This window comes from Anser cygnoides, chromosome 13 (assembly GCF_040182565.1).
Source record: "Anser cygnoides isolate HZ-2024a breed goose chromosome 13, Taihu_goose_T2T_genome, whole genome shotgun sequence".
Taxonomy (NCBI): Eukaryota; Metazoa; Chordata; class Aves; order Anseriformes; family Anatidae; genus Anser; species Anser cygnoides.
In genome coordinates this window covers 7,020,888-7,046,175 of record NC_089885.1, presented here as the reverse complement: position 1 = coordinate 7,046,175, position 25,288 = coordinate 7,020,888, and the positions used below count along the sequence as shown (strand labels likewise).

At 48.7% G+C, this 25,288-nt stretch overlaps 2 protein-coding genes across 6 annotated transcripts; both read left to right on the top strand.

Moving 5' to 3' along the window:
- On the top strand, nucleotides 1–14,889 carry ARHGAP36 (Rho GTPase activating protein 36). Of its 5 annotated transcripts, none has more exons than XM_048080637.2 (12): nucleotides 14–334; nucleotides 1,033–1,134; nucleotides 4,015–4,181; nucleotides 6,919–6,981; nucleotides 7,566–7,825; nucleotides 8,631–8,826; nucleotides 9,342–9,397; nucleotides 9,815–9,965; nucleotides 10,713–10,861; nucleotides 11,715–11,885; nucleotides 12,541–12,654; nucleotides 13,610–13,747. In XM_048080637.2, exons 3-11 carry the CDS (start codon nucleotides 4,067–4,069, stop codon nucleotides 12,640–12,642), a joined length of 1,263 nt encoding a protein of 420 aa, XP_047936594.2. In that variant the 5' UTR covers nucleotides 14–334; nucleotides 1,033–1,134; nucleotides 4,015–4,066; the 3' UTR covers nucleotides 12,643–12,654; nucleotides 13,610–13,747. The 5 variants fall into 5 exon arrangements, with proteins under 5 accessions (XP_066861211.1, XP_013039075.3, XP_047936594.2 ...); XM_048080627.2 differs by having other exon boundaries at nucleotides 19–334; nucleotides 12,541–12,638; nucleotides 13,610–14,889; XM_067005110.1 differs by lacking the exon at nucleotides 6,919–6,981 and having other exon boundaries at nucleotides 1–334; nucleotides 12,541–12,638; nucleotides 13,610–14,889.
- Nucleotides 14,890–15,032: 143 nt separating this feature from the next.
- LOC106037779 (regulator of cell cycle RGCC-like) lies at nucleotides 15,033–24,546 on the top strand. Its single transcript, XM_067005112.1, has 5 exons — nucleotides 15,033–20,393; nucleotides 20,793–20,948; nucleotides 21,450–21,530; nucleotides 22,473–22,535; nucleotides 23,655–24,546. Exons 1-5 carry the CDS (start codon nucleotides 20,021–20,023, stop codon nucleotides 23,660–23,662), a joined length of 681 nt encoding a protein of 226 aa, XP_066861213.1. The 5' UTR covers nucleotides 15,033–20,020; the 3' UTR covers nucleotides 23,663–24,546.
- The last annotated feature ends 742 nt before the right edge of the window (nucleotides 24,547–25,288 follow it).

Here is a 25,288-nt window from a genome sequence, read left to right as displayed (position 1 = left end):
ACGATCCTTTCTGCCAAGGAATAAACACTGTCAGGCGTGGGAAGTGCTGTTCCTTCCCATCTAACCCTGCCCTCTATCTCAACACGATGTTTCTGGCTCTCATTTCTCTTGGCAGAAAATTCATTTTCTCACCACCCTTCTCCTCCCCTTGGCTGCATTTAGACTTTCTTCCCCATCACTTCTCATCCTCACTGCAAGCAGGGAAGGTTCCCTCACCCTCTGTAAGGGGCTGTGCAGGACACGGTGGAGACGCTGCTTTAAAATTCATCATCTTGAAGGAAAAGAAGTGAGCCCGGGCTGTCACTGGTCATGCTGTGAGAAGAAAACGAAAAAGGTAAATTCAAGTCCTTCATTCCAGCTGGAAAGAGGGCAACTTTACTTCTGAAAATGGGGGAGAAAATGCAGCTCTCTGGGACTAGAAGGGGCAGCTGAGCTGAGCTTTTCCCCTGAAATTATTTAAATAAGACCTAGTCCTAAAAATAAGCGCAGAAAGTCATGGCAGAGAGGAAGTGCAATGTTAGCATTCCCAATAAAAAGCTTTTTATTTCTGTTTTAGGATTAATACAATTCCTTTTATGGCATCCACCTCTGAAGTAGGATTTGTAGTACTCTGGCTTTTCCCCAGCTGTGTATTTCCCTCCTTTAAGGGAGCACCAGTGCCCAGGCTCTTCCACTGATACCTGCCTGCCCTACTCTCATACGGGGGCTCTGCAGGACATCGCACAACTCAGGACACCCCTGGGGTCCACTGAGTTGCTGTGCTGTGACCAGGGAGATTTAGAAGTCGCTGGTGTTCCCAATCTAGCTTGCTCCTGTGAGCACAAACATAAAGTAGTTGCACGAAGTAATGCCAGGTGTTTTGGTATTAACCATTAACAAGTTTATCTTAAAGCTAGTGATGGTGGCATTTTATATGGCTATTCTTGTAGGGTGTAGACTAGCACCAGATAAGCAGAGGGTTTCCACAACTTCCTGCTTTCTCTCTCTCTTCTGCTGTCTATTCTAATTGGGTTTCCTCCTCCTTTCCTCAAGGCAGCTGCATCCCCAGTGACTCTGCGCAGACCATTCTCTCAGCTCAGGCAGGGGCTGTGAATGTGGGCTCTGTCTGGATCTGTGAGCTTCACCTACAGAAAGGTAATTTCCTTCGCTTTGACTGTCTCAGGGGCTGTCTCTCCATCTGCAGCATTTGCTGGTAGCAGAGCTCATGTGCTGCCAGGAGACTTCTGGTCAGGCACCACTTCTGCCCATCCCTGGCTTCTGTCATGTCAGAAACACATGAGCTATTGCTGGCAAATGGAGATGTTCTTGCTTGCCAAAGCCACCATTTTTATCCGTCTCCTTCTCCCACCCAGCCTACCCCAGGGGACTTCATGTCTCAGGAGCTCTGTTTGTAAAACTTGGTAGGACCAGTTAGTCACTTAAGTCTGACTGCTTACTTGCAGTCCCTTTCAGGCAGTAAATGAAATGTTTTCCATCCTTCCCTCCTTCCTTCATTTTTTTTTCCATTATTAAAGTTATAAAAAGCGAAGTTGAAAGCTATGGGTCTCTGTTGAGCCTGTCTCGGGAAGGCTCGCATGGAGGGGCAGATCAGCTAAGGGGAAGTCAAACAAGCTGCAGATCCTGATGTTGTTTAACAATGTAATAATGAAAAAGTCCCTTTTCAGGCAAGACATGAATGCCTTCATGGACTGTGCTTGACTTCAAATTCCAGCAGGTGTTGTGACTCTCTGGGCTCTTTGCTAATGTATCCCCCAAGCTCCAAAAGCCGTAGAGTGGTCGGTGCTAAATCTGGCTGTATGCAGGGTTAGCTGCAATGTATGTAGCATTGCACAACTCTTTCTGGGAGATTCACCCGGATCCAGTGTATTAAATAGCTGTGAGCACCTGGGTTGGTGCTCAGGTTTGCGAGCAGGTTTGGAAGGTTTTTAACTTACAACAGTGTTGAGCAGTTACCAGAAAACTTGGCTGTATTGCATCTCATTTTTGTCACCAAATCCTAACAGAGGCACATAGTTTTTGTAATAAACTTCAAAATTTTCAAGAATATCTTCACTTTTAGCTAAATTCCCTTTTTGGTTTGCCCTTCTGGGGAGTTCATAGCAACTCTTTTCTTTTTTCTTTTTTCTTTTTTTAATTTATATAACTTTCTAAATCTGTTTAAGAACTGGAAACCTGGCCAAAACAAACACTATGGCTGACAACATTCCTCCCCAGGCACAGAGGATGGAGGTGTGCTGGGGCTAATACAAGAGCCTGTGCAGGCTGCGTGGTCACACTGCCTGGGCCAGCACTCCTGAGTGTTTTCACTCTCATCACTCACTCTAGATTTCCAGAAACTTATTTTTTGATATTGCTTTAAAGCCCTCCTTGGGACAGCTCCTTTGTAGCTTGTACTTTGACTACATCTTCTCTATGTACATGCTACTAACCCTGGTCATTTCTCCTTTTTACTGCTGCTTTTTGCTCTTTGGACTGTGGCTTGCGTTTGATGGGTGCCAGCAGAGGTGTTGCAAGGAGTGCTGAAGGATCAGGGAGAAAGGGCAAGCCCCACCACAGCCTCTCTGCAAATAACTGGGAGAGGCAAAGTTGCAGGGAAAGTGGTCAGCAACCACTGCCTGGAGGCTGATGACATGCTGCCTGGCTGGGGACGGGGCATTCAGCGGTCAACTGTGACCTACATGGGGCTGTGAGCTGTCAGCTGTAGTCCATCCACTGCTGAGAGTAAAGACATTGAGGCTTTGACCCCATGGGTTTGTGATTTAGAAGAAACAGAGCTCGGTGTTAATTATTAAATTCAGAAATTAATCAATTTATAATGGGGAAAGAAGGCAGAGAAGAACAGTTTATGAATAAAATGGGGCCATAAGACTTATTTAGTGGGATGTGGGATGCGTGCTAATTTTCAGATTTTAGAGGTTTGCGAATGACTGGGAGGCGCTCTTGACTCCCTCAAGGGTAGAGAGGCCTTGCAGAGAGATCTCGACAAATTAAAGGTCTGGGTAATCAACACCTGTTTAACAAGACAACAAGATAAAGTTTAACAAGACAAAACAAGATAAAGTTTAACAAGAGCAAGTGTCAGATGCTGCACCTGGGATGGAGCAGTCGGCGGGGTCTGTTGGAGGGCTGGGACGAAGCAAGGGGAGGTGCTTGGGGGAGCTGGGAAATGCTCAGGCCACCGGGAGGTTTTTATCAGGTATTAGTTCTGGGAGGGAGAAAGGGAGGGGTGGAAGGCAAAGAAAGTCTGTGAACAAATCCAGAGTTGATCCCAACGTAGCTGCAAACAAATGCAGCTGAGGGTTAGGTCTGTGAGGACGTGATGAGATGGAAGGAGAGCCCCTGGCTTCACGAGTTTGTTGTCTGCTGAGCAAATCTCATGTGAGTGGAGAAAGGGGAAGAGCGGCATGTGAGATAAGGTGTTAGACCAAGCAGGGATAAGTGCTGCTTTTGTTTTCCTCTCGTGAGGTTTTGTCAAGCTTTGGAATTGTTATTTGTTCTGGTTTTGGTAAGGAGATGGCCACACATGCGTCTATCCTGACTTTGCTCACGTGGAGCATGGTCTAGGTGCTGGCACCAGCCAGGAACTATGTTCCCATGGTGAAGAACTGCCAATTGCCAGCATCGGGACTGTGGTTCCTACTCTGGCTAGCTAGGATGTGCCCTGTCTTGTGTACATGAGCCTGATAGTGTTGGGCTTCACGTGAAAACAGAGGCAGCCAGAACTAGCCAGGAACCTCTCTGCTAAGCGGTGAGATGCCTCAGGGAGCCTGCTGCGTCTCAAGAGCCAGGACGGAGATCCCTGACGCCTTCAAGGGCCTTTGCTTGGAAGGGCAAAGAGAGCCAGTATGTCCAGGGCACCTACAGATCAGCAGGCTCTTTGGAGAGGTGAAAGAGGGGCAAGTGTCCTTTGCACTTGGAAAGTCACCGTGTGACATTTTCCGTAGCTTCTCTTCCAAAGCAGGTGTGTCTGCAATGTGCTCCTGAGTCTTTTACTTTTACATGTGTGTTTTTCAGAGGACCTTTCAGCTCAGACCTCTCAGCTCTCCTGCCAGGACAAAGCACTAAAATGCAGCCTGTGTCCCTACACAGCCTTTCGGAGTTGGAAAGAGCCAGTCTGCAAGAGCTAGCCCTCTACCAGCTGCAGGAAAAGCTGCTTGTTGGAGATCTCAGCTTGGCTAAAGGTAGAGGATGGGAGAGGATGGCTTTTGCCAGGGAAGGAACAAGACCTGAGCCATTATTGTTATTCATCTTCACTCCTGCACTTCATAATGTGGGATAATGTTTATGGAATGACATTTGTGACACTTAAGAGTTTTGTTCCATTTAATTTTTTGTTTCCTGTTTTGGTATGAGCTTTGAAGGCCTAATGAGCCTTCTAAAGAAGGTTTGTGTGGCTATATGAGTGTGAGAATATGACCTTGTCTGTTGTTTGCCTCTGGTTCTCCTAATCCAAAACAGATGCAACATGATTCAGCAAGGTCTTTCAGCAGGGCCATCTTAATTCCGTTGGGATGGGAGAAGCTTTGCTTTGTGCATTAGTGTTCAGCACAAAGTTCTGACGCTGGGATGGGGCTTATGCAAGGCTAGAGGATATGCTACTGGAATTAATGGTGAGATAAATATAGAAGTTCCACAGGGACTGTGCTCCTCTACCCTAGCCTACAAAGAAATACAGGCATTATCTGCGTTCCCATAACCGCCTGTGCCCCTGATGTCTTCACATCTAACCAAGCAAGTGCAATGAGATGGGAATCGGTAGACTCCTTCCCCAATTGTACTTGTTACTTAACAGCGGACAGACCAGCTCTATTCACTACACTGTATTTTGGCATCCCAGCAGGGCAGAAAATACAGTTCACATATAGTTTACCAGCTATACGGTCACCCGCTACCAGCAGAGCGGTTGCAAAAGGAGCCTAGGGGTTCTCCAGCCCCACTACAGCACCAGCACCAGCCAGGAGGCTGGGGTTGGGACCCTCCAAGGATGGAGCCCCCCACCTTTCTGGGGCACTGTCCCAGGGAAGAAGCTTTTTTAACACCCATCCTCAACCTCATACTGAATGGCAAGTAGGTGCCAGAATGTAACCGCGCCTACTCATTCTGGGTGACATCCAAGTTTTGTTTGCTATTAAATGGCTTCAAGAAGAGTAAAAGAGAGAAAGCTTCCCTCTCACTCCCGTTTCTTTTTTTTTTTTTTTTTTTTTTTTTATCTCTTGTGAACCATTCTCAGTGATACCCTGCAGCAGGAGCTTCTCTGTGGAACATTTCAGTGAAAACAAACAAACAAAAAAAAGCAGTCTTTCCTTCTTTGCTGTTGTGTGCTGCATTTTGTCAGTGGGGCTCCTCTATTCCTGCAGGATAAGCACAGAGACTGTAAAGTCTCAGTCTCATCCTTGTATGTACTTTGAACACCCCACTCATGTTGCAACTGCTGTCAGGTGAATTCCTCTTTCCTTTGGGCCATCTTTGTACCTGTTAGATTTCTAACTGCTATATTTTTTTTTTTGTTTGTTTGTTTCGGTTGGTTGACAGGGAGCCAATGTAAGATACCAAATGAGGGTTAGCTATGAAAATATTGTACCTGCAACACCATTCTCCTATCTCAGCGTTTTAAAGACAGGTTCATAACATCTGGAAATGCCTGAATTTAGGCTATGCAGTCTCCATTTGAGTCCATCCACCTGTCTGTACCTGTTCCCCAACAATCACCTGTTTGCAATTTCTGCCTTCTTTAATAAATAGCCATTGCCCAGTTATTATTTTCCTCAATGAAAAGGTGTTCATCATCTGTTTTAATCCTCATATCTCCAGAGAGGACCTAGACTACGAGGAACACAGGGTGTGCCTCTCCTTGTGAACCATCCTGTGGGGCTGCCTTGAGCTTTGATACTCTCTGGGCTGCTCTTTTCCTTCCTCCAGTCTTTGCCTCATTCAGTCCCAACAATCTTCTGCAGCGTCTTAGACATTAGAGCAAACAGCCACTTTCAGGATTACCCTTCCGAACTGCAAAGGAAACATTTGATGGGCACTACAATCTCATTTTGTCCAAGTCTGCAAGAGTAAGTATGTGGTTCAAGCAAGAGATGAACAAGAAAGATGAAATCTCTGCAGGAGGTACATCTCTAAGTGAAAAGAGGTCATCCTTGTCTTCCACGTTTGAAGTGGGCTTTATGTGTTACTCTCTCACAGAGATGCCAGCTCATGCCTTCTGGACAGGGGGAGCTTGATGGTTTCTTTACTATCTGCTGCCTCCTGGTTTGTTTCCATTGGGAACATTTGGAAAGCTTTAGGAGTGGAGTTATTGTGATGGTATTCAAGCAGTGGAGTTTCGCTGACATTTTTCTTCCTTATCTAGGTACTTTTTTTGGCTCCAGATTGTTCTTCATCTTCTTGCTAACTAGTCATTTGAATGAAACAACACATGTCGTGCTGTATAATGATTAACTTAGGCTATTCTTTATACAAATACTGTTCATACCAACATGGCTTTCTTCTAAATCTTACAAAATAACCCAAACATTTATATAAGCTGTGTCTAGGAAGAGAATTCTTAAGGAATAAAGAGCACAAGCCAGAGCAGGATGATGTGTTCTGGCATGATTTAGTATGGTTAATGCATGAGTTTTCAGTTCATAGTTCCAATAAAAAATGATGACTGATGCTTCTGAATGTATGTCTTGGAGCATATTTAAATATGGAGCTTGACTGTCTAGGATCAGGATGGGATTTCTGGGTGGTATGTGTTTTGTCTAACAAGTGTGCCACTGCTTTGTCAGCTTCACAGCATTCACTCACCCAAGGGAGGTGCCTGTGGCCGCACTCAACCTGTGAGGGTACAGAAAGGAAAATGGCTTTAAGGTGGGACTGTACTAAAGCAGCCTAATGAAGCACAGCCTTTGCTTTCTCTTGTCCCCATAGTTGGACCTAAAGGCAGTAAATCTATCCGCCAGAAACTGGAGAGCTTTTCAAAGGAGAAGAAAGGTGAGCAGCCTTCCTTTTACCCAGGTTTTGGTCATCATCTCAAACCGAATTTGTGATTTTTTGATGGGGCTGAGATGGGAAGTCTTCAAAGTCAGCAAAATGCTTTGTCCCAGACCAATGTTGTTTTGTTGTTTTTTCAGTGTGGTGTGGAATCATAATTACACAAACATGAGAGTATGTCGAAGAGTGCATATGAGTGTGTGCATGAATGTGCATATGTAAAGACGTTCACTTGCCTACCTGCACATTTTACCCCTAGTCTTGCTGGTTTGAGTTCTGGTTTCTTTTCTGGTCTCTTGAAGGATATCAGCTGGAAAGTGGGGGAAAACAGAAACGTAGAGTGCAGTCAGCTGGGAATGAGCACTTAACATTATGTATTTTTTTTTCACACAAGTACAAAGTCTACTCAAGGCAATTTTTAAGTAGCAGTCTGATATTTTATATCTGTTATTCTCTTCTGCCGGCTAATGACTTTATCCAGATATTCATATGTATCCTTGGCAGCTGGCCTATGCTGCACTTGCTCCCTCTTGTTTTTTCACTGGTAGCAACACTTTTCAATTTCTTCCATGTTCTTTTCCTAGACTATTCTCCTCAGACTTTTGGGATCCCGCTTTTCCAAGTCATTGCCAATGATCGTGCATACAAGCAGCTGCAAGAAACTGTGAAGAGTAGCCGCCGGCTGTGCCTGGAGGTGGAAGCAACAGTGACAAACTTTCGGGCTCAGATGCAGAAGAGGTCCCAAATGGGCAGGAGCTGTTGGCTGGTACCTTGTGAGATGTTCCCTGAAGAGCCTCTTTCCCCAGCTTTTCTGGACCATAGCTCTTCCTGGAGTCAGAGAAGGGTATGATTGCAAAAATGGACTAAATTCTCTGGCAGACGTGTCATGATAGTATTGTAGGTTGGGGGAAGCCCTGACTTCAGCAATAAATCTGGTTTTCCAGGGCCTTTTTTTAACGAGCGTGAGTTACTCATGCTGTGTCCCTACCTGCCCTCAGAGAAATGAGATAGCCACAGTTCACACACTCAGGGGCTACTTCCACCCAAGAGATGGACTGTGAGGGGTGGGCCAGTCTCTACTAGCTCGTCTTTTATGGAGGCAGAAAGCTGAGGAAAACCAAAGTTAGCAGAAGAACATGGCCAAATTCCTGTCATGACAGATAAGAAACAGGCTTCTTGGCTTTAGTTCTGTTTCCTGCGTGGAGAGGTGGGTATTAACTTGATTTTGGTTTGCCTCATCTCTTTGGAATAGAGACCCATCCCAGCTCCTGCTGTGTCCCTGTAAATCCTGGTGTAGAGCAGCTCCAATGTAGGTAACTAAATCCAGTATATTGCACAATCAAAGATGAAAGATTTGGGGATGTTTCCTCTTTCCCCGTGTCTGCATGCAGCATGGGCTCTGCCCCAGTAGGAAGGCTGTGTTTAGAAACACCTCCCACTAGGAGCAATGTGCATAAACAAATGTGTGAGATGAAAACTGCTTCTGTGATTCTGTTGCAACCCAGGATAGGCTCTTTGTAGACCTCTGCACTCATTTGGAGGTGATACTTACCTTTCCCACAAACTTCTGAGGTCACAGGAATGATGGTGCAGTGGGATCTTGTGGGGCAGTTCCTGCCACCCTGTGAATGACCTCTCCTCCATCTCAGGGGGCAATGTCCGTGGACTCCATCACTGATCTGAGTGACAACAGTTCCAAGCTGCTGGAGGCACTGCAGTTGTCACACCCCCACGAGCTGCATCCACGGAGAAGCCTGGGCAAGAAAAAGATGCTAAGCCTCAACCCCATCACCTGGCAGGTCCCACGGATTGTGGACAGATGTTGCAAACATATTGAAACATACGGTAAATACAGATTTCTCTCCAGTCGGGTGGTCTGTCCCAGAGTACGTTGGTAAAACCCATTGCAAGTGCTGGGCCAGGGCAGTTTGGCCTGGAAGCTCCCAGATACAGGAGGAGACAGCATTTCTGGGGCAGGGTACACTGCTGAACGGTCACCCAGGAAGAGTCCTCCAGGCTGGAGGTAGCCGTTAGACCGAGAGGTGAATGTCACCTGTGTGTATCAGTGACCCTTTCCTGGTGTGCTGGCCTTAACCTCCCCTGCAAATCCAGTTTAAATCTCAGAGTGACTGTAAAGGTGGCTTTTCCTCCCTGATCCACAGACAATCAACCCCAGCAAATCTTATGGCTCCAAAACCTTTTTTCTTATCCTCTCTGCCAGAAATGGGGAAGGACACACTGCCTCATGTGCAGGTCAAGAGAACTGTTTCCATGACATTTATATGTTCAGGTGCTCTAAGGACAGGTTGGGGCAGCAGGGAGCTGCGAGAATGCAGAGCACTAACCCGTCTGTCCCACAGGTCTCCAGACAGTGGGCATCTTCCGAGTTGGGAGCTCCAAGAAAAGAGTTCAGCAGGTAAAGTGAGACACTTGCTGCATCCTCATATTGTTAATATCGTATCCAAAGGACAAATACCTGTATGGGAGGTGAATGAATAAAGCAGACGTTGGCATGCAGAGTTCTAAAATATCACAGGCCATGCTGGAGCAGAATATCTGTAAACTGCTGGGTCCTTTTTTGCAGCTATGGAAAGCAGGCTTCATCTCTCCAAGCTGCCTTTAGCATAGGAGCCTCCTTCCCCTGGTGGCACTTCAGAGCTCCCTCTGGGTTCTCTTCACCAGCCAAGGCGCTCCCTCTGGTCAGTAGCAAGCTTTTGGGCTCTGGCATGCTTTCTTGCAGTAGCTCTGCACAGGGAGAAGTTCTTGACAGCATTACTTATATAAAAAGGAAGAACTGACTGTTGCTTTTATTCTTCTCATTTCTATCTTTAAGCTGAGGGAAGAGTTTGACCAAGGGCTGGATGTTTTCTTGGATGAACATCAAAGCGTTCATGATGTGGCTGCTCTGCTCAAAGAGTTTCTTCGGGACATGTCAGATTCATTGATTCCCAGAGAGCTCTATGCAGCCTTCCTCAGCACAGCCTGTAAGTACCCACTTAGGTGCACACATTAGGACAGTGACTCAACTGAAGTGCATCTGCGGTAATGCATGCAGCATGGGCAACATACAGGAGGAGCTGGAAGCTATTGTGCAGCAGGCAAACTATACCTTAGTTGCCATCACTGAAACGTGGTAGGACCATTCCCACAACTGGAGTGCTGCAATGGATGGCTATAAGCTCTTCAGAAGGGACAGGCAACAAAGGAGGGGCAGTGGTGTGTCTCTCTATATTAGAGTGTTTTGATGTTGTAGAGCTTGGGGCCTAGCCCAGCAGTCTGCACCGTTAAGGATTTCTTTGCCCAGGTCCACCTACCCTCCATATTTAGGGTGACTGAGTCTTTGGGCTGCTTCCACTGCTTCCATCCTCGCTCTTTCCTGGTCTTGTTCACCATCTCTTTGCCTTCCCCTTTCCATCCTTCTCTTCTGGTATTTGATTCTCCACATCAATAACCACATTATAGTCCGTCTGATCTAGGACAGTCTTTGGCTGTGAGCTGTAAAATACCAAGTGCAATCACATCATAGATTTTAATGGGTTCTCCCAGAGTGTCATCTCTGCACAGACAGGATGAAAGACTGGCCAGAACTACATGCTTTACTGTAAAGGGTAGGACACCAGTCTGGGTCCCTCCAGAGCTTGTTACTGAGGATTTAAACTAGGGCTGTCCAGATGGAAATATGTGTATAGCAGGCTGAAAACTGCACTAACAATGGGTTTCTCTCTGCCTAGCCATGGAAGTCCCGGCACAGCTGGTTGTGCTCCAGCTGCTGCTCTTCGTGCTGCCCCCCTGCCACAGTGACACGCTGCACCGCCTTCTGCGGTTCCTCAGCAAGGTGGCCCAGCATGCCAAGAGCTCCCGGGGCCCCAATGGCCAGGAGGTAAGGCTGGCCCACAAGGATCAACTGCATGAAGAAGGGATTGTTCAAACTTTGTTGCTTAAAACCCAGCAGAGTTTCGTGCAAGCCTCAGTTATTCCTTTGACACCTTGGGTTCACGATGGCTCTCTCCGTTGGATACTGTTGAGCCAGCCAAATGCTGAGGATTTTTTTCAATTTTTAGCCAATGTTTTAATTAGATCAATTAAAGGTGACAGTTCAGGCTGCCCTCTGTTGTACAGCTAGTTAGGGACTGGGTTTTGTTCTTACAGAAACTGAGGCAGGCAACATTTAAAGAAGAAGAGAAAGAAAAAGAAGACTTAAAAAAACAAATTGTTAATAAATTTCATTTTCTGTGGTGAGTCTGGGTCGCTCCCAGTCCAGTTAAGTGATTTTCTGGTTTTCAGTAACCCCAGAGAGACCTGGCTGTACCCCTTGTAGGCAGCACAAGGGACCTCTTTAGTATTCTACCTCCAACTTTCATGAAGAACTCACCATCATGCATTGAGGTTGATTTTGGTTTCTCTGGACAATTTGAGCTCTAAGTCTCTCCATGATGGAAGGAGACTGTTCCCCCCACCCCCCTCTATTGTAAGACAATGTAGAAATATCAGCTGTTAACTTCTTGCACAGGTTGTGAAAGTGAATTAGAGGGAGATGGAAGCTCTGATGCAAAGAAGGGGTGAACATGTACTCCAGCACCACACACCTTTCAAGCTAGCCCTGCATTCAGGGAGGACCAAACTGGACCCAGATCAGCACTCGATCCTCACTCAATAGTTTGTGTTCCTGTCCTAGGGTGGTCTTGTGCTGGTGCATACATAATCTGTAATTTCTCTTTGTGCTTGCCTGCTAGATTCCTGGGAATAAAATGACAGTTTCAAACTTGGCCACAGTCTTTGGCCCCAACATACTGCAGAAAGAGAAGCCTGGAGAAAAAGATGCTGGTGCCAAGAACTTTGAAGACAGCACTGCCATCATACTGGTGGTTCAGAGGTTGATTGAACATTACCAGACCCTGTTCATGGTAGGTGAGGCTTTCTCAGGACAGCTTTTCTAGACCTTTTCTTCCCATCTGAACTGTTTCCTAATAGTAGCAAGGATGTATTCACAGCCCCATTTAACAGTAGGTAACTTGAGTCAGCTTGCGTAAATGTGATTCATTGTTCATGACACGTGAATATTAATTTGGGATGGATCCCCCACCAGGGGAAGAATTATCTCTTTATCAGAATTGTCCCTGCTGTACCTTGGCTTGTGCCCAGGCACCTCTGGGAAGGGTTTGGCTCCATCCTCTCTCCACCCTCCTGCTAGACTAGTGGGTGGGTTTAGTGGGTTTAGTGGGCTTAGTGGGTGACATTGGTGGTAGGGGAATGATTGGACCAGATGATCTTGGAGGTCCTTTCCAGCCTTAATGATTCTATGATTCTAATCCTCCCTTTCCTTGAGCCAGGCTTTCTTTGCTTGCGTATTTATGGCCTAATCTTCTGTGACTAACCTCCAACCATTCATCACATCTCCCTCTCTGTGAAATTCCACTTAGGTCTTACTTCTACAGGTCTGTGAGCAAGTACTGACCCAGCGTCCTTTTGGCTCTGCAGCACAGGGCCTTGGCTGTCTGCTTTTTTGCCTTCAGAGAGGAGGAGGTGCCATGAGCAGGTGTGTTTGTGTATCCCTCCTAGGTCTCTCCAGAAATGCAGCATGACATCTTAAGAAGACTGTTTCAGACAGACCCTGATGTCATTGACTACCTTTTGCGCAGGAAATTCAATACTGTGCTGTAAGTCATGCTCAAGGTACAGCTGGAGGGCACCTCACTGCACTGTACAGCAACACTCATTGCACTACTGGCAAGTCAAACACAAGTCCTGCTGACCTTTTGTGTGCTCCCCTCACTACCCATCCTTCCTGTTCCTTCCATCACTTTTGGTCATAAACCACCCATCCAAAATCCTTCATTTTCTGTGTTAATGCCTTCTACCAGTTGAAACATCATGGCTTTTCTCTGTCCCTTGGACCTCCCTATTCTTTTTTTCTCCCTCGTCTGTGTCACGCTCTCTCAGAATTCCTCCATTGCACATTTTGTTGTATGTATATCTACAAAGCTCTAGTCCTGCTGCGCTCCCAGTCCCCTCCACTTCTCCAGGCTCTTAGGATCACACACTGATGACTGCTCCATTTTCAGCTCCATCACCAGCCTCCTCCAAAGTTTCTTCACTCTTGGTGTTGTCTGCATTTCCGCTCATTTTTTGCCTCTCCTTCATCTGTGTGAATAGGCATGTGCATGTATCTGTGTGTGTCTGCCAGCTATGTCTGTAAATCTACTTCTTGGCTGCAGGATAGGATAGTCCCATAGACGCCCAGAATGTGAGCTCATGCACTTCCCTGTGATCAAGGAAGATGGGGTAAAAGGGCCTCGTGGCCCATGATCTGGGTCTTTATCGTGACTTGTAACACAGGAGGTATTTCAATCCCCTGCAATCTGAAGTAGGGGAGCTCACCAGCCTTCAGTCTGCTTGTAGATCTGGGAACTCCTTCAATATACACAGACTGTCCTGTGTGAAATGGCTGCCTGGACCACAGACCTTACAAGTCATCCCTGCTACTGCTTCTTGTCTTACTTCGCATTCCTTTTAGGACTGTTCAAAGAGATGACAAATGCTTGGGGTCGCTGCTAGCAATCCTGTGGAAGGGGAGTTTGGAATAGAAGCACTTCTTTGAAAATCCTATTTTTTTTTCTTCCTTTCTTAGGAGCATAGAAAGTGAGAATTTGACAGAGGAGCATGTTCCAACCCCACTGTCTGGTCAGGCCTTGGAAACCAACTCTGTCTCGTCAGAATTTTACAGCAGTATCTCATTCCTAAACCTGGATGTTGACATCTAGCAAGCCTGGGCCAGGCCCTCTGCACTGCCTTCCATGGACAAAACTGTGCAACATTTCTATCGCGAAAATACGTTCTCTATCCCACTTTGGAGGAGTGGAGAGATGAAGAGTGTATAAATATTTGTGGGAGCATCTTTGCTAACAGTAGGCATGCCAAAATGTTCTGGTGTAGGCAGACCTGCAGCAGGAGATGTGTTTGCTTGTTGCCAGCAGGAAGGGTTTCCTGATGTGGGTTTATTGCTAGATGGCAGCAAAGAAACCTGCGTGCTTGTGCCTGTATGGCTTTGTAGGCAGTGGTGTACATAGGTGAGTGTGCCTTGTGAGCAAGCCAAAAAGCGATTGGCATGTCCTGTAGCCTTCTTGTACATCTGAAGCAGTGCAGTGCCTTCAGCACAGCACTGCCTCTGTGGTCTACTGCTTCACAGGAGTTTGTCCCCAGAGCTGTGCACGGCTCACAGCTGAGGGTTACCAACACACTGGCTGGCAGTGGGACTGCCTGGGGAGGACAGCCTCTCCCCCTCTGAATAACCACCAGCGCACCGGGACAGCAAACTGCAGGAGGCTGAGGAGCAGCTGGCAGAGGTCTCCAACAGCTCCGTGTCATGCTCAGTGGATGGGACCTCCGGTCACCTGCTGGGATGGGTGCAGCTGGGCTCTGCTGGGGGCCTGGCTGCCGGCCACCTGCTCACAGGGACAGGGCTTGGAGAGCAGCAGTGGCCTGGGCTGAGACCTGCTGCACAGACCGGGCCAACACAGCCTGAGACACAAGTGGATGGGGACTGCTAGCAGGGCAGTAAGGACAGAAAAATGCAGTTAAACTTCATGCAATTTGTGTTTTGATATCCCATTTGCCATGTGTTATCCTGTCACTGCCTTCCTTCCTTCCTTCCTTTTGAATTCAGGTTCCCAACTGCTTATTTTATAGACATAAAACACAGTATTGACCACAAAATATATAGCTAGTGTAGAAAGTAAGAGGGAACAAAATACTCAGAAGATTATGAACTTCTTTTTTTCCTTGAGTTAATATTCAGGAAGAAGACCATCTAATGGGTTGTAGAGATTCTGGTGGTTTTTTTCATGATCTTTGTCTGAGAAATGTCTGGTTTGGTTTGTTCTGTATCTATAAAGTTTTGTGTTCAGCTGACTTTGGGAGCCAGGGAAAGTCTTCTGCTATTGCCCAGCCTGTCAGACTAGGGACAATTTTATTGCCACAGTTAAGTTATGCTGCTGTTCTGTTTGGACGGAGGCACCCTCAGGGCAATGCCATGGTGCACGGGAGGTATGAGTCCTCCCAGCAGTGATGTGCACTGGGAGCTGAGAGGCTTTGTGCTTTGCTCTAGCTGGTGTTAGGTCAGGGTTTGGGTGAGGCTCTGTGGCCTCCTGAGTGGGATTCCCAGGAGTCCTGCTCCATTTGGACAGCTGGGAAAAAAGCCTGACCATCATCTGGGATGTGGTCACATCCAAAAAATGGTTGCACCACCAATGCTTTTCTACATGGGAACAATTGTGGGGGTGACAAGCTAGGGAAGGGGTAACACACAGGGTCAGTGTCATTGTCGTCTTGGTGCTGGTCAGACTGGGAAGGCCCCATAGTGGAACCATGATCCAGTGGGTCAAACTGGTACAAGCAGGGAGCTGGGCCCCAGTGCTCCTGCACTTTTCAGGTTGCTGAGGGCTCCATGGCCCTGTAGCTGCCTCCCTCCCTCCCAGGAGCAGCCCTTTCCTCATGGCACTGACCTTGGGGGGCTGCTGTTTTGCTCTGGTTATAGGAAACGTCCTCCCAGAGGAGCCAGTCCCTCCCTGAGTTCCCATGGAGCCTGTGATTTGTTCATGGAAGAAGAGGAAAGAGGTGAAGAAGGCATGCTGGACTTGGTCCTTCGTTGCTTGGTGGAAAAATAGCCCATCACAGCAGCTTTCCATTGTGGTCCCACAGAATTGGCTCCATCATGTGGCCCTTACTTGATGCACCCCAGGGGCAGCCTCTGAATGCCTTTTGGTGCACCCCAGGGGAGCCCTGGCTCCATGGCAAAGCTAATGATAGAGAGACCGGGCAAGGCTGAGCTCAGGCCTTTGATCAGTGTCTCCCTTCAAAGAGGGAGCTGACAGCAGTTCCTACAGGAGATATGGAGCATCCTACCCCTCTTTCCCCAAGCATTGTGTTTTGACAGTGTGAGTCCTCAGTTTTCCAGTCTAATTCTGAATGTTGCTTAGGTGACAGCAGTGGCCCCATAAAACGGATGGTCGTTCTAGCCCAGGGAACCAGCTCCTGCAGCCCAGAGGAGCCCCTTGAAATAAAATGAGCCCATACCAAACTGAGCTAAGGCAGTTGAGGGTGAGAGCACAGAACAGCCACCATCAATGAGATCAGGGCCCAGCCATGGCCCCATGTGTCAGGACTTGCTTTTCTGCAGGCATGTTCCTCAAGGAGGAACAGCAGCCAGGGACCAGCCTGAGGCGAGCTGGGCTGGTTTGCCAGTTGCCACACTGAGGCAGGAAGAAATGCTTGACACCTTGGTGCGGACCAGTGTGCTCCAGCAATGCCGATGCCTTGCCCGTTTTGTGAGCAGGGAGTCCACAGCTCAGCTCATGTGCCCTACGCTTGCCATTGCGGTGTTACGGCTTCGGCCACCCTTTGTAGCATCGAGAGGGCTGTTAATGAATGCATGAGCCTTCTTTGCCATCAGTCAGGGAGAGATATTACACTGTAGCCTCAGTTGCATCTGTCCAGTGATGGTGCACTGCTCAGGGTTGAACTCTTGTTTTGAAAAGGCCCCTTCTCTGCACGAGTACAGTCAGTATGGGTGGAGACATAGTACCTGGAGAACAGCAAGCTGAAGAGAGAAGAGTGTGCTGAGAGATAGCTGGTGAAAGCCTCCGCAAAACTGATAAACTTCAAAGATTAACAGTGCTGTTGAATCTGCAAAAAACAGATAAACCCAGGACACCATGAGTCTGCTGAATGCTTCTGGGGTCACTAAGCACACTCAGGCATCAGCTGTGTAACCAAGACCACATCCAAGGAGGCAGCAGCTGCTCTGTGCAGACAGTCTGCAGGATTATTCCTGCTGCAAGAGCAGACCCTCTGGGGGACCTTCCAAGTTTCTTCCTAAAAGACTCTGGCATGTCAGTGAGACTCTGCTCCTCAGTCAACTGCCAGCATTGGTCTCACTGTTCCCACGTGGTGCAAAGGACTGCCAAGGATAAGGTGTCCTAGTAACTGTTGCTGTTGGCAGATCAGGGAAGGGGGAATATACAACACCAGGACACCTTTTCTGCATCCCTTTTGAAAGGGAGCATTAAGAAGGGGAAAAATCCTCAGCTTGGGAGGAGTCATTACAAACATTCACCAATAATTTTGAATCCAAGAGAAAGCAGATGATCTCTATAACTTTAATTGGATAAAAGCACATTCAAACCATGATGCCAAGCTGAAACTTGGACTGCGAATCAGCTTTTTTGTCATCATGTGGGAATATGAAGTGTCTGAGTCCTGGACGTATGGGGAATGGATGGATAAGTCTTGGTAAGTGCAGTGGGTTGATGAGATATCCTGGGAAGGACCTTCCTAAAAGTGTCATATATGGGATTCCTTGGGGACTGAATAGTATATAGCATATTCTAATGGAGGAGGTTATGGAAGAGGTAAAGGAAGGGCACAAGTGTGCAGTAGCAGTAGTGGTGATGCAACGTCTGGAAACTCATAATGCACAATGGGGAGGGACACAGACAAGCAGAATGGCACACCACTGCTAGCAGTGCTGGAGACAGAGTCCGCTGCCTGTATGTGGTGCTGGCAAGACTGAGACATAGAAAATGGACAGAGATGGCACAAACCTTCCGCATCCCTCATCTTTGTTCATTGTGAGAACATTACAAGAACTTTGCTGCCTAAACATTTCAGCAGCTGCAGCTGTTTATGTGCTTGCAAAGGAGGAAGCCAGAAGCATCAAGGCTGACATTAGGATCTCAAGCACAGTACAAAACAGCGAAGTGCTTTATGTCCTGTCGTGGCCAGAGCACAACATGATCACACTGCTTCTAGGTATGGTTTTGGCTTGTCACTAATACCAGCGGCACCTGATCTAGCACTGAAGTTAACGGTGAGAAATTCAGACATCTGTTGCCATCATGTTTTTGATCAAATTTTTCAGTATCAAGAAAGAAAAACACAACCGGAGCGAACATTTCCATGTTCCCCCTCACTTTAGCAAGTCACTCAGAGAATGGTTGTGGCATAGATTAATGCTATCAGCACCATTGGCTTCCCTACTTTGATTCCTCTGAGCTTTAATTTCACTGAGCTTTCCATATGCCTCTCTCTAAGAACCAAGCACTGAGCAATTATAGTGGATAACGTGCATTCTGACATATCCTCTTGAAGATGCAAGCAAAACACCAAAACATCCCATGCACTTTTGGGAAACACACTCTGCAGAGCCACACCAAATGTGAGGATGGAGAGGTGTGCAGATTGCAGATGCTTTGACCAACAGGTCTACACTAGACTGTATTGTCAAGCAACCTATGTGCATAGCCCCCTTGGAAGCCACACAGGGACTTAAAGGTGACCAAAAGGTTTGTGATCACCACCGTGCCTTACAGCAGACAGCCTAGAAGAGGATTAAGTCAGCCCTGTAGAGGCTTCCTGGCAGACAGGCTGGCTGCCCTCAAATTTAATTTAAATGTGCGCACACAAGCTCACTGTTGTATTTCATGTGCTGATCCCCTTGGGCCATGGGAAGAAGTGCAGGGCATTGCAGAGCCCTTTTCAAAAAAGCCACTACAGAGAACATTGAGTTACTGTTCAAGCTTATGATAACCTGAAGGTGACAGGTACTCTGAAATGCTGTTTGCTTTGCTTTGCAAGAAAATTGCTTTTCAAGTTTGCTTTTCCAAACACTGTAACCGTGGTGTCTTTTGCAGTCAACTCAGAGAAATCCACCTTTCAAAGCTGAAGTTTTTTAATTCAGAAAATGTAAAAATGACTGTGATTGCAAGGACCTTCCACCACATCACAAGACTGAAAACTGCTTAGTACAGGATGAACATTGGGATATTGCTAAAACCTCCACTTGAGGGCAGTACAGCACTTGTATACATACTCCTTTCTGTATGTGAATTGCTGTGAATTGGGTTGAAATGTTGTGCACCACCCTGCACTGAAAAGAATTAGAGACACTGACAAATGCTGCTGACATCATCGATTTATTGGTATGGCTATCCAAAACAATTAAAAAAAATTAAATTAATACTAAAGATACTGTCCATCTGCAACAATAAACTAGACTCTACTCCTAGAGTATCCATATCCACAAACCAGCAGCAAGGGGCAGTGAATGCCTTCCTCTGCCCTGCAGTATACATTTAACGGGAAAGGTGCAAAAACATAGGAGGCTTCCCAGCACAGTCCACAATTGCTAGGCAATCTTCTCTAGATGATGTTCCAGTATTTGTTCTTGTCTCTTCATCAAGCAGTCAGACAGTTTGATGGTTGAGGACCTCTTCTATTTGCCAATTGTAGGTGCTGAAATTATTCAGCTCCAGGCAGAACAGTGGTGTTTGCTGCACCTATCACTTGTGGGAGTGTTGTCCAGACACAGACCTCTCAACATGAAAACTTACAAGTAAAACTGAAGAACAGGAGCTTGCCTGTATAGACTTCCACCTGGAGCCACAAAGGTGTCAGCATGAGCTGATGGTTCTGTACAGGAGTAAGAGTTAAAGAAAGCTCCAAGCCATCGCAGCTAGAAAACACAGAAACACCCTTTGTTTTAATCTACAGACTGTAGTCTCCCTCTGTGTCATGTTCCACCGCTAGTTACTTGCATCTAACCAGACTTCATGCCGCTGATCACCATCCCCTGGGCTCAGCCGCTCACCCTTGTTGCAGGTCAGTTTTTCAGGCCAGGGCAAAACTCAAGTGCACCATCAGCAGCTTTGTGACAACTTGCAGATATCAGCCAACTGGAGGTTAAAAACTCCGTCTCTTTTTGCTGTGAAGAGCTGGGCTATTTGATTAGTACAGGCAGCTAGTGCTTAAGCAAGAAATGGTGACCTGGTGAATTCCATTGCTACCAAGGAATAGGAACTGGCAAGGTTTAAATTCAACCTGTACCTACGGAGTGTGGTGGGGGCTTCCTGCAACCTCCTCGGGTCGCAGAGGATGGCTCTGCTGTGAGGACGAGCTGGGGAAATCCTGCTGGGGAGCTCACTCATGGATCAGAAGCTCTGTACCAAAAAGGCCAGACCTCAAGAGAGAGGGCACAAAGGCAGAAATGGCTGTAGACTACAAATCTGTGTTACGCAGCTGTGCCTATGCTGAGCACACAGACGTGCAAGAGGCTAAAACACACGAATATATACATTCGCTGCAAAGCAGCTCCTCACACGCCGAGGGCGTGAGGACGGGAGGAAGCCGAGAACCTCACGGACACGGGCTGCCTTCAGCCCCGGGAGAACCACGCCGAGGGGCGGCCCCGGCTGGCCTGGAGGCGGCCCCGGGCCTTCCCTGGGGGCCGGGCCCCGAGCCCCGGCCGCTGGCTCCGGTTGGCGCGGGGCGGCCTCGGGGCGGTGCCGCCGGCACAAAACGGCCGCGGGCCCAACGCCCGCCCCGCCCGAGCAGCGCCGGCCCCGGCACCCCGAGACGCGGTGAGTGAGGGCGGCCCCGGGGAGGGAGACCCGTCACGGGGGGGGGGGGGTCCCAAGCCCTCGTCCTCCCAGCGCCCAGCAGGTGTCTGAGACCTCCCCGGAGCCGCCCTGAGCGCAGCCCCCTGAGGTGGTCCCTGGCACGTCCCTGGGGCCAGCTCTCAGCAGGTCCCTCGTGGGCTTTCAGCGCGCTTTTGCTGCAGCTCAAAATAGCCCAGGGCCCACCTCAGCCCTGCTGTCATCTCACCTGAAGGCATGGGGTGCGGCTGGGTCCAGGATCAGTAAAAGCCGGTGCCCTGACTGCACAGAGGTGCTCAGCAGTGCAGCTCCTGAAGGGACTTGGCGGAGGCTGTTCGCCTGGTGCATGTCCCAAGCACTTCACTGCTGATTTCTTGCCCGCAGCAATGTCTGACGACTTCAGTGACCTGTTGCGGGAGTTCAACGAGGCGATGGAGGACTTTGACAGAGGCCCTGCCTGTCAGTCCGAGCAGCATCTGGAGGAGCTGAAGAGGAAAGCAGGCCACAGTGTATATGATAGCGGCATTGATGAGCTGGAGAGTGAGTCTGGAGCTGGGGAATAAGGAGGGGTGTGGGAGGATGGCATCCATCAGGATGGAGTTGCTTTAAGAGCTATGGGGTTCTTCCATGGTAAATTGCTAAAGCTCCCTGCTGACTTAGCTCTGGGCTGCCTACCTGACTCATCCCCTGAGGGCTGGATGAGTAACGTTGGGAGGGCTGTGATTACCATGGGATCTTGGTCCAGGGCCTGCCAACATCTGGTTCTGTTTCTGCTGGGTTGGCTTCTGTAGGACTGCTGGTAACTTGAGATAACAGGGAACATCAAAAGGAAGCAGCACTCTGTAGTAACCCTGAGGAATGCCCATGGCCATGCCCAGGCAACCTACAAGCATTCCTTGTAGCCAGGGAAGAGCAGGTGGGCTGGGCAAGAGTCGGGGTAGACCGGGGTCCTATTCCATGGACAAGATCGGTCCCTGGTCCTGCAACTTGTTTACAAGGTGCCTGTGGCCTTGAACATTGACTGATGCTTTGCATCTGCAGGTACCAGTACATCCCCAGCAAGCAGTCTAAACTCCAGTGAGGAGGATCTTAACACACATGCCAGTGCTTACCCCTCTAAAGGTAAGGCTAAAAGATCTGTCTGAAAGGCTGTTTGCCAGCGTTTCCTTGTGCATGTTTGGGAGAAGTCTTTAAAACGGTGAAGAAATTCCCATGTCGGGCAGCTGAGGTCACCCCTTCCTGGCTCAGCAGCAGTGGATACCCACCTGCTCTGTGAGGTGTGTGTGTGTGTGTGCAGCTGTGCCAGTGGTGCACTGCAGGATCTGGAGGTGGGAATGAGGCTTGAGGCCCTGGCTGGATCCCGAGAGAGATATGAAGTTGAATTGGTATGTTCCCAGTCAAGGCTAGGCTGACAAGGGGTCTCTTTAGGAGGGTCTTAGCATGAAGCTTTGACCTGGGAAGCACAGGATCTTACAGGGATAAGAAAACACAGGGAACTTGTCTTCCTCCCACTACATACTAATCCAATTCCCTGGCCTCAGCTGAGTCCATACTGACTTACCTCATATCATGTGCATGGGAGGATGTGTCCCTGCCTTTCTGTTTTCTCTGATTACAAGCCTATATTGCCACTGGCTGCTGTATAGGATGCTGATCTGCATGGTGATGCCTGTTGGCACTATCGTAGCCCAAGAGCCCAAGTCTGGAACTGGGAGCAGAGAGGACTGGGTTGGTGGGCTGTGAGGCTTTGTGTGGAGGCAGCTAGCGCTGGAGGGTGGAAAGATTGTATCTGCAGGTAAGAGCTAGTCCTGGGGTTTTCCTTTCTGCGCTGTCTTTGGGCAATATTGTGGGTGTGGAACATCTGCCCCCCCACAAGTGTCTATGCAGCCATTGCATAAACCCTTGCCCACATACTCCCAGGCAGTCTGCAAATTTGCATGACTGTTGTGAAAAGAGCAGACAGCTTGAGTAATTGTAGTCAAAACCAGGGGGCAGAGATCTTCTCTTAGACTAGAGGAGGGGAAGAAAGAAAGAGGACTGATGGTGTCTGTTTCTGTCCACTAGCTAAACTTGGAGACACACAGGAGCTGGAGGAGTTCATTGCGGATCTCGACAAAGTGTTAGAGGGTACGTATGCAGCCCTGGTCACCACACTTTGGGCACAGACATGGGAATGCCTCTAACACATCAGTGTGGTTTCTCCAGAGCTGGCTGTGCTCTTCCACTGGTGTGGAGCTGGGGCATGACTTATCCCCTCTGTCTCAGAGTGCCTATTTCCTGTAGTTGGTCTGGCTGTATTCTGGTGTTCCCTTGTTCTAGGAAATACCCCCCAGGTAGGTGCATCCAGCATAGCAGGATGAAAGAGAGACTTGGAGAAAAGTGGCTAAACATAGCATCGTTTAGGGCTATTGGCATTTTCAGGAAGATCTCAAGACACTTGTGGTTCTTTACCTACGTCATACCTGCTCAAAGGCTTTTCTTTGCAACAGGCAACAGAGTGGGTGAGCAGGAGGGGGGAGAGTATTTGTACTAGTGGTATGGCCCTGTGGAAATATCCCGTGTGGAGTGAGGAATGCGAAGATTCAGACTTGATAAGTACCACCTAGCAAATGCCACTTGGGACATGTTGGCAGTAGGCAAGTCTATCATAGTGGGACTTCTGCAGAGCAGAAACCACTTCGCGTGTTATGTGCAGTGACAGGGGAATCCCAGTACTCTGGGAGCACAAGCAGGTTGTGGTATCACTCTGCAGATTCCCTCTTCCTGACAAAGGGCTGGGTTGCAGGTATCCCTGGGGAGGATGTGATACCATGCGGGACCTCTTAGGCAGGTTTACCCAGGCAGCGCTACAGTATCGTGAGGAGAGTCCCCAGGAGCTTTCTAGCTGGGGAAACTGAGGCATGGGGTCCACAACTCCTCTCTAAAAGGGTTCCTGAGTTAGAATGTGATTATTTTTATTCCTCTCCTCCCCAGTACGCTACATAGGTCACAGTTCTCAGTACCTGTTACTTTCCTTCCCTTCTGAGTGTCCAAAATGAGTTGTCTCGTGGGGAAGTGTTGCTTCTGCTGGTTCTGAGTCATAGCTGGAGTCAGTAAACCAGGAAGGGAGACATGGCCCTGAGAGCAGATCTCTGCTCTAACCCTGCTGCAGGTGATGCTGGATGTAGTGGTGGGGATGTCCAGTGTACTGTGCAGCCTCCCCAGCTGAGGTCTCACCACTTCTTCCCCCCATTGCTTGTCCTGCAGAGATGTGAGATGTGGCTTTGGAGCGTTTGGAGGAGCATCCACAGTAGATGCACACAGTGCCTCCCCGATGTACCCTCTGCTTCTGTGCCCCGCCGCTCCCCTCCTGAGTGGATGACAGCTCTTCTATGCCATGGGACGTGCTACTCCGTGTCAGGGAAAGGCAAGGAAAACCACAAGCATGGACTGATCCTGCCTGAGCAGGCCAGCCTCCTCCAGCCTGCCTTCACAGCTGCCTTCTGGACCAGCAGCAGGAGAGCTGGGATGCGTTTCTGGGGCTGTGGGGCTGGGGTGCTGGGGCAGCTGTGCTTGTGCCAGTCTCCTGGCACCGATGGGCTCAGGCCTGTGGCAGCTCTGTGTTCATGGCTTGTTCAGGCCCGGGGGTCTGGGCAGGGCAGGCTGCTGGGAGGGCAATGGGAGCCTGAGGGTGCTCCTCCCTGGTGGTGTGGGCACAGCCATAGAGCAGCTCTCTCCTCAGCCTTGCTTTTGGCCTGCTGGGAGATCTCCTGCGGTCTGCTGGCTGGAATGGCATAGGCAGCTCTGCTTTAATGTAATCACAGGCACCAGACTCTGCTCTATGAGGGAGGGCTGGGCATCCATAGACCAAGTGGGTTTGGGGGATTTATGCCACTGAAGCCAGAGGATGATGGGGGGAGATGAGCTTGCAGTGCTTCAGTGATACCTTGGTGTCCTCTCCTGGTTCAGGAAGCCTGTTTCTGCTGTGGTATGCCATGCAGCAGCCACTGCTTGCCCTTTGCTTTGCATGGGTATCTGCAAATAAGGCCCCTGCCTGGACCCCAGGTACCTTTGCCCTGGCTTCTGCTATAAACACTGTAAAAATGATGTTGTACACTGTACAGTTGCTGTATTTTTATGAATGGGATTTTAAGTCTCTGCACTTGTCTGTGTTTTTGTCCAGCCAGTTCCTGTGGGCTCCTTTCATCTTTGGAGCTGCCTGCGGGGGTGGGAGCAAACCCTGCTCCAGCTTTGAGTACTGCCAGCCAGTGGGCTGTGAGCAGTTGTGGGGGAGCTCAGAATGAGTTGAGCAGCCCTCCTCTGCCTGGAGACGGATGGGGGACCCCAGTGGGACACCGTGGTCCTCTCTGCCCTTGCCTGGGCTCAGGTTGTCTGTACCTGGCTGACACTGGAAGCTAGACTGCTAGTGGATGTGCTCTTCTGCTGATGTCCACTGAACTCTGTTGAGCAGTGATGGATGGACAGACCAAAGGAGGGAGCCAGCTTCTGCTGGGGGGCCTTAGCAGAGCCTTATGCAATGAGCCCCAGTCCTTTGTGTCCTGAGGACTCAAATCATCTTGACTTGTGACCCCCTGGGGAAGTGCCCGGGTGGGACATATTAGTCTCTTAGTTTGGGACTCCCTGGAGAAGTCTCAGGAGCTGGCAGAGAGCCTGACTGCCCTAGTAGGGCTGGAGGTACCCTGCTGCATGGCCTTGGCCTTGCTGGCTGGAGGGGAGGAAAAGTGCCTCGGGCAGAATCCACTCTGTTCCATCTCCATCTGTTGAGCTGGAGGTGATGAGCCATCTATTCCACCCTGAAAGTACATTACAGGGAGTATTTCTTGACTGTCCTAAAGAAACAAGAAGAGAACAAGATTCCTTGCTGTGGAGCCAGGTTTGCA

Bases quoted from the DNA above. Each gene is read 5' to 3' on its own strand.
- ARHGAP36 (XM_048080627.2), top strand. From the start codon at position 4,067: ATGCAGCCTGTGTCCCTACACAGCCTTTCGGAGTTGGAAAGAGCCAGT. The intron at 6,982-7,565 runs GTGAGCAGCCTT...TTCTTTTCCTAG, and splicing joins CTTTTCAAAGGAGAAGAAAG to ACTATTCTCCTCAGACTTTT. The intron at 8,827-9,341 runs GTAAATACAGAT...TCTGTCCCACAG, and splicing joins CAAACATATTGAAACATACG to GTCTCCAGACAGTGGGCATC.
- LOC106037779 (XM_067005112.1), top strand. From the start codon at position 20,021: ATGGCTGTAGACTACAAATCTGTGTTACGCAGCTGTGCCTATGCTGAG. The intron at 20,394-20,792 runs GTGAGTGAGGGC...TCTTGCCCGCAG, and splicing joins CCCCGGCACCCCGAGACGCG to CAATGTCTGACGACTTCAGT. The intron at 21,531-22,472 runs GTAAGGCTAAAA...TCTGTCCACTAG, and splicing joins CAGTGCTTACCCCTCTAAAG to CTAAACTTGGAGACACACAG.